The sequence below is a fragment of the Babylonia areolata genome, chromosome 21 (assembly GCF_041734735.1).
Source record: "Babylonia areolata isolate BAREFJ2019XMU chromosome 21, ASM4173473v1, whole genome shotgun sequence".
Lineage (NCBI taxonomy): Eukaryota > Metazoa > Mollusca > Gastropoda > Neogastropoda > Buccinidae > Babylonia > Babylonia areolata.
In genome coordinates, this window is record NC_134896.1 from 29184767 (window position 1) to 29203706 (window position 18940).

The following is an 18940-nucleotide window of genomic DNA, read 5'->3' on the forward strand; positions in this document are numbered from 1 at the left end:
CACACTGACACACACACACACACACACACACACACACACACACACATATGTGCATAAGAGTATATTTTACTTCAAAACTTTGCCGGGGACAACTCTTCAGTTAGAGTTCACACACACATACACACACACACACACACACACACACACACACACACACACACACACACACACACACACACACACACACACACACACACACACACACATATGTGCATAAGAGTATATTTTACTTCAAAACTTTGCCGGGGACAACTCTTCAGTTAGAGTTCTTTCACGTGCACAAAGTGCATGCTACACACCACACCTTGGGTGTGTCGTCTCATTTGAATGACTAGTGTCCAGACCAACACACAGGTCCAGTAGAGGGGGAGAAAATTCTGGCAAGTGTGGGATTTGATCCTAAATGCTCAGATTCTCATGCAAGGTGGATGGGTGGGTATGATCTCTCAGAGAAAGTTTCCAAATTGTTTTCTTCAAATGTATGAATGAATTTGTATATAGGGTGCCTAAAATTATCCACACTAAGTTCTGTGTTCACGCCCCCACACCCCACCCTCCCCTCCCACACACTCGCACAAACACACTCAGATAAAGGCAGCAAGAAGCAATCTAATGCCTTCACAGCACACACACACACACACACACACACACACACACGTGTGTGTGTTCATTTATGTTTGTGCATGTGTGTCTGTGTTCTTCAGTTCAACATCATTTTTTATAAATAAGTGTGTGTGTGTGTGTGTGTGTTTGTGTGACAGGTTATGATGGTTGTGCGGAGCCAACCTATGCCAGTGAGTCAGCTGCAGCTATCATTACCATGGTGTTTCAACACACAGAAAATGGAGGTGAGTTGCTCCATTTCCTTCAGATCATGTTTATGTGAACAAAATGTGACAGCAATGCAATTGTCTTTTATCAACTGCAGTGTCAGGCAACCTTTTATGAAATGCACACTGACATCAGTACTTTCCAGTAATTTTTTTTTTTTTAAAGTTGTTTTGTTTGTTTTTACGCTGCTCCATATTGAGTTATTGTATCCTTGTATCCGGTGTTATGTCATGGTTCATTCAAGGATTGTGTGTGTGTGTGTGTGTGTGTGTGTGGATATGTGTTTGTTTTTTGTTGTTGTTGTTTTTTTTTGTGTGTGTTTGTTCTTCATCATTATCTTTTTTGTTTTCTTTTTTGTTAGTTTGAAAAATTGCACAGATGCAGTCTTCCAAACTGACGAAGAAAAAGAAAAAGATTTCAGGCATTCAGTTCAGTGCATCTGTTGTATCAGCCCACAATGTTCCAAAATTAATGTGGACTTCTACCGTTTGGAGAGTCTGCCAGATGTGTTTACACTGTTGTTCAGTATCTGGAATACACATATAATACAAAAGAAGAAGAGGTATTATTACTGTTCATTGATTCTGAGAAAACCTTTTATTTTTTAAATGAAGAAAAGATAAATGGCAATTTATTGAATATGAGTTCAGCATTGCACTCACTGATTGTTGGTTCCTGTACTGTCCCTGGAAATGAAGATGTCAAGAGGAGAAAAAACAAAACCAAAAAAAACCAGGAAAAGAAAACTGCTGACCACTTTTCTCTGTTTTATCAACATCTGGATTTGAATTGCAATCTGTTTCAGGAACAAAAATCTGTTTTGTGAACAGACTTTTATCATGCAGTCTATGAGGTTGCTAACAACTAGTAAGCAAAGGTGTAATTTAACATACAAATTGTCTGCTTCTTTTTCCTTATTGTATTAAGTCCAGAATTCTGAAGACACTGAGAAGAATACAGCATAGATACTGTGAAAAAGAGATCTATATCAGTAAACTGTCATATATATTGGTCTGGATATGAGCAGCAGTCACCGTTGAAATTTCTGCTGTTACATAAAACAGTGGCTCTGTGTTTGATGCCTGATTGGTTATTGTTGCTATCATCTCTGTTGCACTGAATGCAAAATTTCTGATGCACATTGCAGCCTTTCACTCCCAGATCCTGGAGTGCTTCATGAGCATGAAGAAGAACATCATTAACGTAAGTAACTGTAGTTGCTTTTAATATCAGCATATCGAGAATTAAGAGATTTGTTGAAGGCTTGCCAGCTAGATATGAAATCAGTTAAATTTTTAGAAAGATGCGCTCTTGTTGTTGATTTTTTAAACCACTTATAATATGTCACTTAAAAAAGTGGAAAGACAAAAATGAAGACTGCTACTACTGCTGCTGCTGTTACTACTACTACTACTACTACTACTGCTACTGCTGCACACACACACACACACACACACACACACACACACACACACCACACAAACACACACACATGCACACACAAAAACACAGATATAGGCAGTGCACAGCATAAGATATGACTGACGTTGATGATATCATTTCAGGACATCCTGAGCATCATTGCATATGGTCCCCCTGCAGCAAAAGCCCCAGCTGCTCATCTGCTGTTTTACTACTGGCCACAGCTGAACCCTGCCCTCAGCGATCGGAGGGGCATCCATTACAAGTACTGTGGTATGTACACTCGGCATATAATCACAGATTGACATAAGCTTACAGTTGAGCCAAAGCAAAATGAGAGCTGTATGATCAGTGGTTTCTCCACTGCATGGGAAGTCACTGACAGCTTAGTCTTTTGTGAAGGACTATGGCTCTCAAACTAGGAGGCTAAACTACACTGGCTTTTAGTGCTGTAGCCTTGGGGGCTAGTTGGCCTTTGGGATCTAGCCCAGTGCCAACTGTCCTTAAGCCCTCTTGGCCAAGAGAGTGGGGATATAACTTGGTCAAGGCACTCTCCATTACAATCAAAGTCTTGCCCAGATAGTCAGGACAGCAGTTGCCTTCTCTGCTGTTCTGGTGGTCATAGTTGGACACAGCTGACTGTCATACAATACACTCGCGTACATACACACACAGAGGAAGGTGGAAGAATGGTTAAGATGCTTATCTGCCAAAAGTGTCCATGGGGATCTGGGTTCAAATCCTGGTTTTGCCCTTTCTCCCAACTTTTGCCTGGAAAATCAAATTGAGCATCTGATCATTTGGATGAGTCGATAAACTGAGGTCTCGTGTGCAGCACGCACTTGGTGCACTGAAAAAGATCTCAAATCAATTAAGTGTTTGTTGTCCTCTTGCAAAATTATGCAGAAGAAATCCACTTAGTGCTTTGGGTTATGTCCAAATGCAGTAATGCTTCCTTGAGAAACTGAGACTGTAAAGAATAAGTTATATCAGGTGTGTTTTTGAACAAAATCTCATGCTTACCAGTTGTAAAGTGTAGAATATACCTGTGTGGCTTTTTGGTTTTCCTGTTTGTTATTTGATGTTGATCATTGTCATGTTATCTTGAATGGCTTTTGTTCTTATTATTGAGTACATGCATAATCAAATCACTTTGAAACTTGTATTGTTGATATATATTTTACTCATTTAAATGTAGATCAATGACACATTACCTATACCCGTTATTCTGACAATATGTACAGGTATGCATGACCCATTTTCTCAAACTGTGTGAATTCTTTTTCCATTACTCAAACATGCATGCACGCATGATGCATGCTCATACACAGAAACACCAGACACACACAGGCACACACACACACACACACACACACACACACACACACACACACACACACACACTGAAATTTGGTTTTTGATATCAGTCCTGGAATTAACTTGAACATGAAGAAAGATTTTTTTTCACTTTCTGTTGTGTATGTTTTGAAATGATGTGCCTTTTTTTCTTTTTCTTTCCAAATTTCTCAGTATTCTGATCATGTTCTTTGCCCTTTTGTTTTGGCTTACAAGGAATGGAATTTACAGGTAAGACTGAAGAAAATAATTGTGATTGTGAAATAAAATGAATACGAAAAATAAAGACTCATGAAATAAGATTTGAAAGTACTCTGGAAATGATTGTTTGGAGAATTTGTGTTTTTTTCTGGTTTTGCCAAAGTCATAGTGGATGAAATTGCTTTGGTAATTCAATGATTTGGTGAGAAAATGAAAGACAAGGAGAATGTTAGTGGCTAGTAAAGTGCAACATGTCTCCAACATGGCAATTTTGATATGTGGCTAGAAAAGTGCATTAGAAGTTCAGTTACTGCTTTTTGAGTACCTGATCAATGATGTAATCAGTTTTGCTGAACAAAAGTAATGCAATCCGAAAAGTTCAAATAAAGAAATAAAGAAAGGTGATGGACATCCTGACCTGTCAGCTCTTGTCCTATGTCAGTGAGGAGACTTCAGCCCTTCAGTGATGAGCATACTTGTCAGCAGCAGTCAAAGGGGTAATAATCCAGACTGCCCAGCGAGCCTGTCTTGTCTTCTGATGAATTGTTTCAGCTTGGCCAGACTTGTCTTCTGAATGGCTGATGAAATGTTACAGCAAGGCCAGTCTTGTCATCTGAATGGCAGATGAATTGTATCAGCATGGCCTGTCTTGTCTTCTGAATGGCCGAGGAATTGTATCAGCATGGCCAGTCTTGTCTTCTGATAGGGTGATGAATTGTTTCAGCTTGGCCCCCCATACTGTGTCAGCGCAAAGGATGTATCAACTCTGGCAACTGCCAAGCAGTCAAGGTTGGTACTAATCTTGCCGCGTATGTCTTTCAACCTCTCAGTCTGTCTGTCTGTCAGTTTTTCTGTCTGTCTCTTAATTTTTCTTTTTCTGGCTGTGCTTTCTTGAACCTCTCTCTTTGTTTTTCTCTATCCCTGCAGTGAGCATAAAAATGGCTTTCTTCTGAAGCATTGTGAAAGTATTGTAAACTATCTTGAAAGAACCCACCTCCACATTGCATAGATTTTACCGTTAAGTTGGGTTTGGGCATTTACTGGTTGCTTTACCATTTGTGGGAGCCCATTCCCTTGCTTCGTTTCACCATACGGCACTAGCCGGGCTTTGAGTGAGAACAGTATGGTTTCTTAAACAAGATAGTGCATTCTGTTTTTTATCTCTAGACCTAAACTAGGACTGCTTGCTTAGTAGAGTAATAACAATCACAAACAGCAAGCTGAATTACTGTTAGTCCATGATAATTTTCTTCTTTTTTTTTTGGGGGTGGGGGGACGAAGGGTAGGGGGGAGATTGTTCACTAGGTACTGGGCATTTACAATGTAGTTTAAAGTATATGTGTATTACAGTATATTATTGTCATTATTATTATTATCATTATTATTATCATCATTATTACTGTTATTATTATTATTATGTTTTCCTGTAACAGATGTGCCTGAACCCTGCCCTGGCCATCCATTCGGGAGACATGCCGCCCCCTCTGTACATCTGCAGCGACTGTGCCGACTTCCTGCGTCACGACCATGGGGAGTATATGGTGGATCTGCTGCTGCCCATGCCCCATGTCTCCACTACTTGTGAGAACAAAGTCAGTGCTTGCTTGGGCGGGGAGGCCTTTTTTCATTTCTTCCCGAGTTTTCTGTGTGTAGTGTCTTTCTCGCAAACACATATTATATGCATGGACCCACACAAGAGTCTTTCTCACAAACCAGAAATACTCACATAGACCCACACAAGAGTCTTGTTAACAAGTATGCATAGACCCACACAAGTCTTTCTCACAGACACATGGATATAGACCCTCTCAAAAGTCTTTCTCATAATCATATGCATTTAGACCCACGCAAGAGTCTTTCTCACAGACACACTCGTATAGACCCACACAAGATTCTTTCTTGCAAACCCAGATGTATAGACCCACACAAGTCATTCTCACAAACACACATGCATAGACCCACACAAGTCTTTCTTGCAAATACACATGCATAGACCCACACAAGTCTTTCTTGCAAATACACATGCATAGACCCACACAAGTCTTCCTTGCAAATACACATGCGTAGACCCACACAAGTCTTTCTTGCAAACATACATGCATAGACCCACGCAAGTCATTCTCACAAACACACATGCATAGACCCACACAAGTCTTTCTTGCAAATACACATGCATAGACTCACACAAGGGTCTGTCTTGAAAACACACATGCATAGACCCACACAACGGTCTTTCTCATAAATACACATGCATAGACTCACACAGATCCATTTCGCAAACACACATGCATAGACCCACACAAGAGTCTATTACAAACACATGCATAGACCCACACAAGTGTCTCACAAGCACACATGCATAGACTTTCTTATGTCTCTCACAAATACATGTGCATAGATTCACAGGGGTCTTTCTTGCAAGCACACATGCATAGACCCACACAAGTCTTCCTCACAAACGCATATATACATACACCCACACGAGACTTTCTTGCAAACGCGCATGCATTGACCCATACAAGTGTCTCTCTTGCAGACACACATGCATGGACCCACAAGGATCTTTTTCGCAAACACACATGCATAGGCTCATACACGCAAACTGGCAGGCGCAATAGCTGAGTGGTTAAAGCGCTGGACTTTCAATCTGAGGGTCCCGGGTTTGAATCTCGGTAACGGCGCCTGGTGGGTAAAGGGTGGAGATTTTTCCAATCTCCCAGGTCATCATATGTGCAGACCTGCTAGTGCCTTTGTGTGTATACGAAGCAGAAGATCAAATACACACGTTAAAGATCCTGTAATCCATGTCAGCGTTCGGTGGGTTATGGAAACAAGAACATACCCAGCATGCATGCCCCTGAAAACGGAGGATGGCTGCCTACATGGCAGGGTAAAAACGGTCATACACGTAAAAGCCCACTCATGTACATAAGAGTGAATGTGGGAGTTGTAGCCCACGAATGAAGAAGAGAAGAAGATACACGCAAACATGCCTTTCAGTTCCTATCCTTTCTTGTGTCATACCATTTTCTGTGCTTGCCCTGACCTCTTCCTTTTCTGATTTTCATGTTTTTTATTTTTTCCCTTTGAAAACCAATATCTCTTTGACACAGACATGCAGACATACCCCCTGATCCTCTCTGTTTTTGACGTTGCTGTTGTTGGGGTATTTGTGTGTTTCGTGTATTTTCTTTCTTACACACATGTGCACAGACACTTATGTATTTAGACATATATCTCCTGGCCGCCTCTCTGGTTTTTGACAGAATTGTTATTGTTTGTGTAGTTGTCTTATTTTTGACATTGTTGTTACTGTTTGTGCAGTTGATACTCATCTGTTCTGTTTTCTTCTTCTTTTCAGTGGTCTGTGTGTTCCCTTCTTCATTCTTTTCTTTTTTCTTGTCTTTGAATTTACTGTTTTTCATTTTCATTCTCTGTCCTGTCTTCTGTCGTTCTTTTCTTTTTATCTCTTTTTCTTTCCTTCAGTCTTTTTTTCTTCTTGTCTTCTCTCACTTGTCATGCAGTGTCTCATGCATTTTAATTTCTGTCCTTTCTTGCATCATACCGTTTTCTGTGTTAGTCCTGATCTCTTCCTTTTCTGGTATTTAGGTTGTTCTTTTTTTTTTTGTTCTTTGAAAACCATTATCTTTTTGACATTTTGTTTTTTTTCTTTTGATGGGTGTGGGGGAGGAGGGGAGAGAGGATGGATGGGAAGTCAGGGGTGTCTATTGGTTTATGAACTGCTTGTTATAAAAATGAAGCATGATAATCTCTGTATAGTTCTGTGATTAACACATGCAAACATATGTGCTCTTAATTTTTGCAGCCAATCGGAATCCCTCCCCTACCCACCCCCCACCCCCACATTTTTATCAATATGGCAGTTGTTGGGGCTCTGGGCCCCTGTACTAAGGAAGGCAGAGCACATTATAAATGCCCATTATTATTATTATTGCTCTTTGTTTTCCTGAAAGAACTGCCGGTCAGACAATAACATCGCCATGTGCACCTGCTTCTCCATCGAGTGCGCCAGCTTCAACGGGAACCGGCCCATCCGGTACTGCGCCACGTGCCACGAGCAGCGCCACAGCCAGGAGGAGTTCCGCCAGCACGTCTTCCACCTCAGCATCCCCGACATATGGAGCTGTGTGCCGGAGGTCATGAGGTACCTCATGGATGCCATCGTCAGGTCAGGGGGTTGTTGTCTTTCGTTTTTGGATTCTGTTTGTCGTTCTTTGTTTGTGAGTCGCTTTCTTTATAGGAGGGGAGGACAGAAAACAAACAATAAATGATGGACTGACAGCATTTCAGAATAATCAAGAAAACCATTTGCAGACAGACAGGCTTTGGCACGCACACACAGCTGAAAGACCTGGAGGAATCTGGTCATTAGTTCTTCTGCGTGGCGCCCCAGTAACTCTTCACAGACCTGAAGGAGAAGGAGAAGAAAAATAGGAGGGAGGTGGTTACTGTTTTGAAATGATGATGTCATAAGGTGTCTTGGATCTGTGGATTTGAAGAGTATTTTATACTCCATTCTCTGGTTTTGATAGGTGCAGTAGCTGAGAGTTTAGAGCATCAGACTTTCAGTCTGAGGGTCCTGGGTTTAAATCGTGATTGTGGCCCACTGTATGTGTGTGTGTGTGTGCGCGTGTGCATGCATGCACATGTGTGCACACTATGGCTTATACAAAAATTACATGTGTGAGTGAGAGAGACAATATAATCTGACAGTTGAAAGAATACCTCCGATTTACCTGTTTCGGAACCTTGGTATGTGGTCTAGATAATGGCTGTTCAACCCTTTTAGTATTATGAGGATTACAGCCTGTACAGTTCTCTCTGCTCGGGATGTTTTAGAAATGCAGCATTACATTTTAGATGTGTACATCTAAATGTGTACATTATTATTCTATCAATTTGCAAATTGAATGGATATATATCATTGTATGACATTATAAGCATTTAAAAAATCTTATATACTCAAATGCTTATTGAAAAAACATTTTTATGTTTTTCTTTGGCCTCCGACACTCTATGAAAATTTGGAAAGCCATAATGTATATATATGTATATATAATCTGCAGAAAAAAATCATTGAAAATATAAAGAAAAAAGATGTGCAGTATCGTTTACCCTTTCTTGTTAGAATCTTTTTTATTTTCTTTTTTTTTTTTAGCCTTTTAAAAGAAGCATCTCCCTTGGGTGCCAAGAGGATGGTGGAGATGGGGGAGGAGCATCGGCAGACAGCAGAGGAAGAGGAACTTTTCAACGTGGAGGATGCTGGGGAGAGGAAGTTACTCAGTCGTTATGGTATCTGGCTGCTGGTCGAGCAGTGTCGCTCTCAAGAAGACATTCCTATCGTAAGCCAGCATTGTGTCACAGTTTGTTGCTGTTCACCTGGGTTGATGTTGTGTTGATCTGTGTTGACAAATATATATATATATGGTGGAGCATTTTTGAATTTTTTTGCATCTTGGGGGGAATACTTTTGTATATTTGTTTGTTCATTTTATGCTGTTTTTTGTTACATTGCAAGAGATGTTTGAGATATTATTAGAAAAATTTAAGCTTTGAGCAGAGATGTTCAAGATATTATTTAAAAATTTTAATCTTTGAGTGTTTCTAAGAAAGTGTTTGTGTGTGGGTGTGGGTGTGTGTTCCTGCATGTGTGCATAATACTTCAGTATGCATCTGATTATATTTCTTGTTCCATATGCCTGTTTTGGTGGAACTTCAAAATTGTTACACTGTGCTTGCTGTGTCAATGAGGTGTGTATGTATCCATCATTTCAGAGATTAATATGTTAAAGTCAAAATCTAGAGAACAAAATAACTGAACTTGGCTGGACATTGTGGTATTACCATCAGTTCATGCTTGCTGTTGTTACCTGCATCTGTTGTTGTGTGTCTGTGTTTTTATGCCTGTAAACCTGTGTCTCTTTAGTATGCTCAGAATAGTATTTTATAACAGCAAATGTGAAAGGGACTGAATTTTTAGTGGAAAATTTTTTAGCATTTGCACGTCTTTTTTGTGTGTGCATCGTTTGTGACCTTTCCCAAAGCTCAGAGTTTGAATGTAACATGGTATTATGCACAGCATTTTCACAAAGAAAGTTTCACAAATCCATTTTGACACTGAGTATTGGCATTCTAGACTGAATGCTAGATGTCAGTTAAAGACCTCATTCAGTGCTGAAATAACAAGGAAGAAGCTGGCTTTTGCTTCCGTCTTGTGGGGGTAAAAAAATGGGGGGGTGGATAAATTCATTCCTCATGTTGCTTCTCTTTATCTATATCTATTCAGTAGAATCCATTCATTGCATTGTTTCCTTTAAAAAAAAAAGAAAAAGATATAAACTTATGATTCTAATTGTTTTTGTTTTTTTAATGTGTGGTAGATAGGAAAGAAGGTGTATTGGCATTGGTGGGGATGTATGGATTCCTAGTGAAAAAGACACATGTCTGGATTCAAAGTAGAGTAGATGTCTTGATTCAAAGTAGGAATTAGAATATATGTTGTATTGCACATAAGCCTTGAAGGTTTTGTGTTGTATTTTCCTTACTTTGATGTCAGTCCTGTGGATGTGCAGTGTGTACTTTTTCCCTCCCATGTTTTTGTGATCTGAACAGGTGCATGGCGCTGGTATGCCCCCTTCTGTGTTTGGTTGCCTGTATGGTGAACTGCTGTGTAAGTTGTCAGCGTGCCTGAATGAAGTGGTGGTGGTAGGTTACTGTTTATTTATTTATTTGTTCTTTTTTTGTTTTTCTCTTTTATTTGTGCACTTACTTTGCTTTGGAATTCTGCTTTTTCCCCAATACCTTTACACCACCTACCACCCCTCTAATTTGTTGTCGTTTAACACTCTCTTTGATATTAATTTTTCTGCATTTTATGGGTTTTTTCCCTTCTGAAGATGTAAGTGTACGTGGCGGTTGAATCCTTGAAACAAAGTACCTTTTGCTACAAATAACTCAGGTGTTGTTTCAGGTGAGAAATCAAATATAAGTGTCACTGGTTGTGTCCTAAACATTACATTGCCAGGGGAAGATGCTCAGTCAGTCTGCCTCCATGAGGGAGTGATCATTGTTGTCATTTGAGTAAGTGGTGTCCTGTGTGTGTTGAATCAGAACAGACACTACTAAACACCATCAAAGAGACTCAGCAACAGTGCAGGGTCTTCTGTGGTGTTTGGCCTTTGGTGATCTAATATCAATACTTCCAAGTGGATTGCTGGCACTGGGGCTGTGGCAGGTGAACCTGGATGTGGCTTTGTACGGGAACTTGGAAATGAGCAGTGTGGGTGTAATGCTACTAAGCAAGAGGATGATGGGGTAGGGGAAAAAAAAAAAGAAGAGAATCTGAAAAGGTTCCCATAGCACACACATACTACAAAGAGAAGCATATAGGTTTGGACCATCTGTTTGTCTGTCTGACACAAAGACCACAGCATCACTGTTCATACAATTATGCTCAGGTTTGACACACTGGTTTGTTGCTTTGAAGTTTGTAGAGTTCGAATAGATCTGCTGCAGATGTAAGGAAAAACAGCTATTGGAATTTGGAAGTGATGTAGCCTTTGCTTGTTATGAGGAAGGTTTCAATGACTCACAAGAAACTTATGAAGAAAGATTATAGAATCAAACTTGGACAGAGTCAATTTTTCCTTCCTTCATAATTATACATTATGTCTGGTTTTCGTTTATGTTCTGATGGGTGCAATAGCTGAATGGTTAAAGCGTTGGACTTTCAATCTGAGGGTCATAGGTACGAATCTCGGTAACCGCCCCTAGTGGGTAAAGGGTGGAGATTTTTTCTGATCTCCCATGTCAACATATGTGCAGACCTGCTAGTGCCTGAACCCCCTTCGTGTGTATACACAAGCAGAAGATCAAATGCGCACATTAAAGATCCTGTAATCCATGACAGCATTCGATGGGTTATGGAAACAAGAACATACCCGGCATGCACATCCCTGAAAACAGAGTATGGCTGCCTACATGGCGGTTTTAAAAATGGTCATACAGGTAAAAGCCCACTCACGAAAGTGTGTCTTCACAAGTGACTGAGAACGTTGATGTTTTTGACTTTTTGCATTCATTATCAGTTGTTTCGCTTGTCAGTTTAACGACTTCTCTTTTACGAAGTCCTTTAAGTAATTTCCTGTAACTGTATTTAGAGGGTTTTTTTTGTTTGTTTGTTTGTTTGTTTGTTTTGTTTTTCTTTCAAATTTCACCCACATTTTTACCCTCATTTGCCCAGTTTCCCCAAACCCTCCATTCATCCACATCTCCCACCCCTTCTAACCGATAATACTCAGATGTATTCATAAATACTTTTACAAAATGTCTTCAATCACCGATATGTGTGACGGGACATTAAACAAAAATTCCTTCCTTCCTTCCACTCGTGTATGTACAAGTGAATGTGGGAGTTGCAGCCCACGGAAGAAGAAGATTTATGCACTAAAAAAAAAAAAAAAAGAAAAAAAAAGAGGTTGGTGAAGAGTTTCTACACCAGCCATGTGTAGCATCTTTGTGGGTTTTCCTTGATTGGAATTTTAGTCTTGTACCAACTTTTCAGCTTATTGCTTATGTTGAGACATATAACTTGCAGAGCAAGAAAGGTAAAATTGATGCTTGCTTTTTACACTTACATTTTTTTTCCATCACATAATTGACAGACATAATGTGGATTTAACATTTTTTCACTTAAAAAAAAAGTTTTTGTTTTATTCCACTGCTGTATTTGATGTGTAATGCAGACTAACTGTGGAATGATCCTGAATGTGTCACCTTTTCCATTTGTATTTGTTCACTATATGGGAAGATATGCTTCTGAGTTCCATTTCCTGACCACAGTTCTGACTTGAAATGCATTTGCATGTGGTATGTGCATGAATTTATGGAAGGGCAGATCTTGTGCTGTTATTCAAGCTTTTCTCTTTTTTTTTTCTTTTCAATACACAATAGATTTTGTATCCCATTTTATGAAAAGCTTCATATCTCTTAAAGGATTTAAACTATTTTATAGGTGTAGATACTGGAGGCATAGATTTAATTACAAACTAATTAACTACCATCCAACACAGATTAGTGCTTTAACTGTTATTAGTGGTAAGTAACGCTTGTGCTGAATGTCTTGAGGAGTGGGTGGGTAGGGGGTATATCTGTGATCAGTTTTAAGCTGGCTAGTGAAAGAAGAAACAAAAACAGGTAACAAATAGTATGTAAGGAGAATTGATGATGATTGTTGTGATGAAAACCAATATTGAATTTTAATGGAGTTTTGTCAGTTTATTAAAGTGGGATTCCCTTCTTTTTTCTTTTTTATAATTATTTAATTCTTTAAGATTAGATATATATATATATATATATATATATATATATATATATATATATATATATATATATTACACACAGTTGTTGAAGATTTGGGAGCAGATGGAACAGTTCTAAATTATACCCACACTTAAACAAAACATACACATGCAGAAAATACACAGCAGCATATACACAAGCATGAGTGCAAATTCACACTGATACACATGCATGTGCGCACACACACACATGCATACTCACACACTCTCACACAAACACACACACACACACACACACACATGCACGCACGCATTCACACACACATGCACGCATGCATTCACACACACTTGCACCAATGCCTGATTGCTCACTCTCTTGTTGATTTGCATATAATTCTTTTTATTCATAACGCAACTTCACAATAAACATTTTAGAGACTATCTATTTGTCCTAATTTTGTACTCATAAAATGTTAGTATACTCATTTTGTTTTCATTTCTGTTTTGCTCAGGAGGTGTTGGGTCGTCTGTTGGGAATGCTTTTCCAGTGGTTTGATGCTACAGCATATTTACCTGACGGTATGTGTGTGTTCTTTGGAGGGCTTTCTGAAGTCTGTTTACATGCATATTCCTACTTGGATATTCTGATGTGCTTCAAAATGCATCCGAAAAAAAGAAAGAAAAGACTTAAAGAAAGAAATGACATTCCTACTGAATTCTAGATGACCTCAAATGGAACAGAATAATGATGAATAAATTTTCAGTGATTTTTTTTTATTTAAATGTGTGTTCAGTTTGTAAATGCCTAGGGCTTATTTTCAAGATTAGGTGTAAATGCTCATAATAATAATAAGAAGAAGAATAAGAATACTAGTAATAATAATACAAGAACCGGACTTCAGGAGATATCTCACAAAAGTGATCACTGACTGTTGGCATTTCTTTGACGTCTGCTCCAAACAGCTTGTACAATTTTTGATGAAGATTCTCTTTTCATGTGTTTCTTTTGAGGGATCCCCATGTTTACTAGAATGTTTGATATAGCCTGTGCTTAGTGTTTTTAGGATTCAAAGTTTGAAATTTTGAGGGGGAAATGTTTCCTGAAACTGTCAAATACAAGAAAAGAAAGATAAGAAAGCCCAGCTGTCTGTTGAGATAATTGTTACCAGCGTTTAGTCTTGCCTCAGTGTGTAAAGACCTTTAAATGGAGTTGAAAGCCCTCAGAAGTATTAGTTTAGATCCTGTCAGGTTTTATTTTGTTTTGTTTTTTTCTAGTTTGAAATGTTTCCCACAGTACTGGGTTATGACTGGAGAGGTAGACAGTAAATAATGTTTTACACCTTGGATTTGTTGGAAAAAAGAAGCCCACAACAGTCACAACAGATGTCCTTGAGAGAAGCAGTCTGGATGTGTTTACTGTGTGAGTTGCACAAAGACACACACATACACTCATATGCGCTTACATATGCAGACACAGGCACACACACACACACACACACACACACACACACACACACAGGCATGTACAGACACAGACAGACAGGCATACAGACACACACACACACACACACACACAAAAGCACACACACATACACTACCTCACATTCTTCATTATAAGAAAGTGCCATTCTGCAGTAAGTGAGCAGTGTCACATTGCTGTCTTTTCAGACAATGTTGGGAATGCTCTGGAGAAACTGAAGCCAGAGGTACGTATCACACAATGCACTCAGAACTACAGTCAGATAGTTACAGTGCAGTATAAGCAAACTTTCAGATGCTAGAATCAAGTGTGAAAGACTATATGAAAAGTTTGTAAAACTTAAATGACTAGAAAGCTGGTCAGACTGTGCCAAGATGAGTGGGAATTTGCTACTCTTGAAACGATTTTTTAGATCACATGTGATGTGGATGAATTTTTTTGTCATCTGAAACATAGTAATGCAGTGCATGAATTAATGTGCATATCAGAAAATGAAGTGTGTAAGGTAGATCTTTTAGTTACAGGTTTTACTGAGGTTTGATTTAAAGTGAAGGATGCATAAACAGAATGGGAACTTCTGTTTTTCATGTTGGTAGTTTCTGCGTTTATTTCTTTTTATGTGTGATAATGCGTCAGTTGGAATGACTGTGGATGATGTAGACATATGTGTATAAAACTAACAGTAGATAGTATGGACTTATGTTTTCAGTACAGAGAGTAGATGGTGTGTTACATTGTGGACTTTTGACTTCAGCACTACAGCAGATGGTGTGTTACAGTGTTGACTGTTGACTTCAGCACTGACAGTAAATGATGTGTTATGATGTGAATTTACATCTACAGTAATGACAGGAGATAGTAAGAAGTGTTGACTTGTGTCTTCAGTACCTACAGCAGATGGTGTATTATGTGCAGTACATCTACAACTGGCTGCAGGAGGTGATGAAGACTCACTTCGAGGTGATTGTGGCCTGCCTGCTGCCCCACCCTGTGGAGTACTCCAGGGTGGGCGGATTCTGGTGAGGATTGAGGATGTGCTGGGCAGTATGTTTTGTCTTCTGCCTGCATGCCTGCTAATCACTTTCAGTTTCAGTTTCTCAAGGAGGCATCACTGCGTTCAGACAGGCTGCACCACATCTGCTAGGCAGAAGCCTGACCAGCAGCATAACCCAACACGTTTAGTCAGGCCTTGAGTGCATGCATATATATTTGTGTACCTGTCAGGGTGAATGGCTAGAGGACAACACTCTCGTTGCCATGGGTTCTTTTTCAGTGCGCCATGTGTGCACTGCACAGGGGACCTCGGTTTATCGTCTCATCCGAATGACTAGATGCTCAGTTTGATTTTCCAGTCTAACCTAGGAGAAAGGTGAGTGCTAATCACAGAAAACTAACTAAAGTTTCAGAAACATGAAAGAATAAGCAGACTTAGCATAACTTTTTTTTTTTTTTTTTTACAAAACGAAAGCAGGTTCATAACTGGCTCTGTAGCAGTGTTGTTTGTTTATTATGCCTTGAAAAAGAGAGAAGGAGAAACTTGATTATTTATACTTTTTTGTCTTCCTTTAAAAAAAAAACCCACATTATATAGGGAATATTACAACTTAAAATCGTTTTTTGCTTTTTTTAAATTTTTTTAGTTATGACATTCTGTGTCCATGGTGTTGGTCCTTCCCCTCCCCCACCCCCCATTATTTATGGTATTTTGTGTGTCTTAGATGTAAGTAGTTACCTCCTTTGCAAACAGGCCAGTGACCTTGCTGTAAAATCTGAGTTCTTGAGTTCTTATTTCTGCATGCTTCATGAACAGTTTTGAATGTTTATTTGTCATTAGTTAACCAATTAGTTGGTCAGTCAGAATGATTAATGAAGGGTTGGTCAATTAGTCAAATGAGTTATGAATCAGTAATATGTCTGTTGATTAGTCTGTTAGTAGAAATTTAAGGGGGAGGTAAGGCTGAATCATGCTATGCATATGCATGTACTTATATATACATATTAGGTATGTCACCCTACATGTTTGTGGAAGTACATATATATGTGTATCTGGTGTGATGTTTAAGCATGTGAAAGGGTCCATCAGAGAGATTATGAGCAAAGAGACATCAAGTGTTTGTCATAAGACCTTCTCAGTCCTATTCCTTGGCTGATTGAAGTTACGTGCAAATTTCAGTCCCATGTGCTAAAAATTATCATGTGTATTGATATGCAGGACTATGTCATACATAATGCTTTGAACATTTTCACACCAGAACAGTGATACAGTAAGGTTATTTCATAATAAATCTGTCATTAGTTTCTTTGTCCTTAGACAGGGGTAGAGGGCAAAGATGATAATGGTGAAAGCATCGGGTTATGGCATTTTTATTACGATACACAAAGTGTACATAATATAAGATAGTGAAAGCAGTGAGAGTTACAGAGCTGTCCGATTCTGTGTGCTGCTCTCTTTGTGCAACATGTGACTGGCTGAGTGCCGTGTTCAGTGTGAGTGGTGTGGTACGGTTGCAGGGACACTCTGTGCACTCGGACCACTCAGATCAAGGAAGGCTTGAACTGTTTCTTCTGCCTGGTTCCCTACAATATCATCACCTTTGAGGTAAGCTGGTCCTACAGATCCAGGAGTGGTTATTAAAAAAAAAAAAAAAGAAAAAAAAAGAAGCAGATTGTTGCTTGCATCTCCCAGGCAAGGAGCTTGTGGCGTTTACAACAAATTGTTATGATCGATAAACATACGTGCCTTCACAAACAATAATGAGTGGTAACTCTCTCCATACACATGGTACACAACTTCAAGTCAGTGCTGCTTATGCTGCCCATTCAGCTAGTTTACAGGTAAATAAAAGGTACATTGGAACACACCCAGATACTTTTGCAGGATACACAAACAAGCATGTGCAAACACAAACACTCCTACACATTCTCACGCACAGCCAGCAGAAGTCAAAGGAGCATACTAGTCAATAAGATGGTATGTGAGAGTTTTTAAACTGAACTGGGGAATCCACATGATGGACTGAGATGAGCAGTTTGTTCCACACCACATGGCCAGGATAGGAGAAAGAGCGCTGACCATGGGACGTTTTGTTTCTTTCTGACACTGTCAGCACTCTAGAATTAGCAGCCAAGTGTAAAAATCTAGGAGTATAGACTGAAAGCATGTCTCAAGAGTATGTGTTCTAGTAGTAATAGTGTTGTTATCAAACCTACAGTCATCATTCAGTTGTATGGTTCAGGTGTCTCACAGGAATGTGTTGTTAGTAATTGTCATGTTATCATGCCTACAATCATCATTCAGTTGTATGGTTCAGGTGTCTCACAGGAATGTGTTGTTAGTAATTGTCATGTTATCATGCCTACAATCATCATTCAGTTGTATGGTTCAGGTGTCTCACAGGAATGTGTTGTTAGTAATTGTCATGTTATCATGCCTACAATCATCATTCAGTTGTATGGTTCAGGTGTCTCACAGGAATGTGTTGTTAGTAATTGTCATGTTATCATGCCTACAATCATCATTCAGTTGTATGGTTCAGGTGTCTCACAGGAATGTGTTGTTAGTAATTGTCATGTTATCATGCCTACAATCATCATTCAGTTGTATGGTTCAGGTGTCTCACAGGAATGTGTTGTTAGTAATTGTCATGTTATCATGCCTACAATCATCATTCAGTTGTATGGTTCAGGTTAATCTTAAATGTGTTTGAAGGAATTGAAACACAGAAGATGAGCAGATGCATGGTATGATGTATGAAGGGAAGACTGAAAGGTTTCAGAGCAGATACATGTGTGTGTTTGAAATCTGTGAAATTAGTATCAATGATGTCGAGGACAGTGCAGACATGAAGGAAAATGGCTATCATTTCCCTTAAATATTGTTAACTGGTATTGAATTTGAAGAACTGGGTAAAATCACATAGAAGGTTGTTGTTTTTTTATGTATGTATTGAGACAATAAAAGTCTGCTTTGTTCCTTATGTGATTTGAACATTGTATTTCATTTTATTCTCTTGTGATGGCATGTGGTTGCAGATCTGGGACTACGTGATGCCCTACTGGTTGGAATCCATCCGGACAGAGGTGCCCGAGGACGACCTGTTAGAGCTGAAGGTGCTCCTCAGGTCAGCGTCAGCATTGGCTGTCTTGCTTTTCTTTCTTTTCTTCTTGCTTTCTTGTTTTTCTTTCTTTTTTTCTAATGGTTTGTGCCTTTATTCTGTTTTTCCTGTATGCTACTGTTCATGAAAGAAATTATAGGTATGCACTTATGCTTTCCTGTCAGTTATGACAGTGAATTATTTTTTCCATAGTTACCTTTCGTTATCCATTAGTT

General features: G+C 39.1%; 1 protein-coding gene across 1 annotated transcript in view; it reads left to right on the forward strand.

Annotated features, from left to right (window-relative positions):
* LOC143295659 (protein unc-79 homolog) overlaps positions 1-18940 on the forward strand; it is a 93403-nt gene that overhangs the window by 8320 nt on the left and 66143 nt on the right. Inside the window, 12 exon segments of the mRNA XM_076607274.1 lie at positions 762-848; positions 1979-2034; positions 2397-2526; positions 4535-4599; positions 5244-5402; positions 7785-7999; positions 8990-9173; positions 13643-13709; positions 14799-14836; positions 15526-15629; positions 17122-17209; positions 18643-18731. Coding sequence (XP_076463389.1) covers positions 762-848; positions 1979-2034; positions 2397-2526; positions 4535-4599; positions 5244-5402; positions 7785-7999; positions 8990-9173; positions 13643-13709; positions 14799-14836; positions 15526-15629; positions 17122-17209; positions 18643-18731 — 1282 coding nt within the window.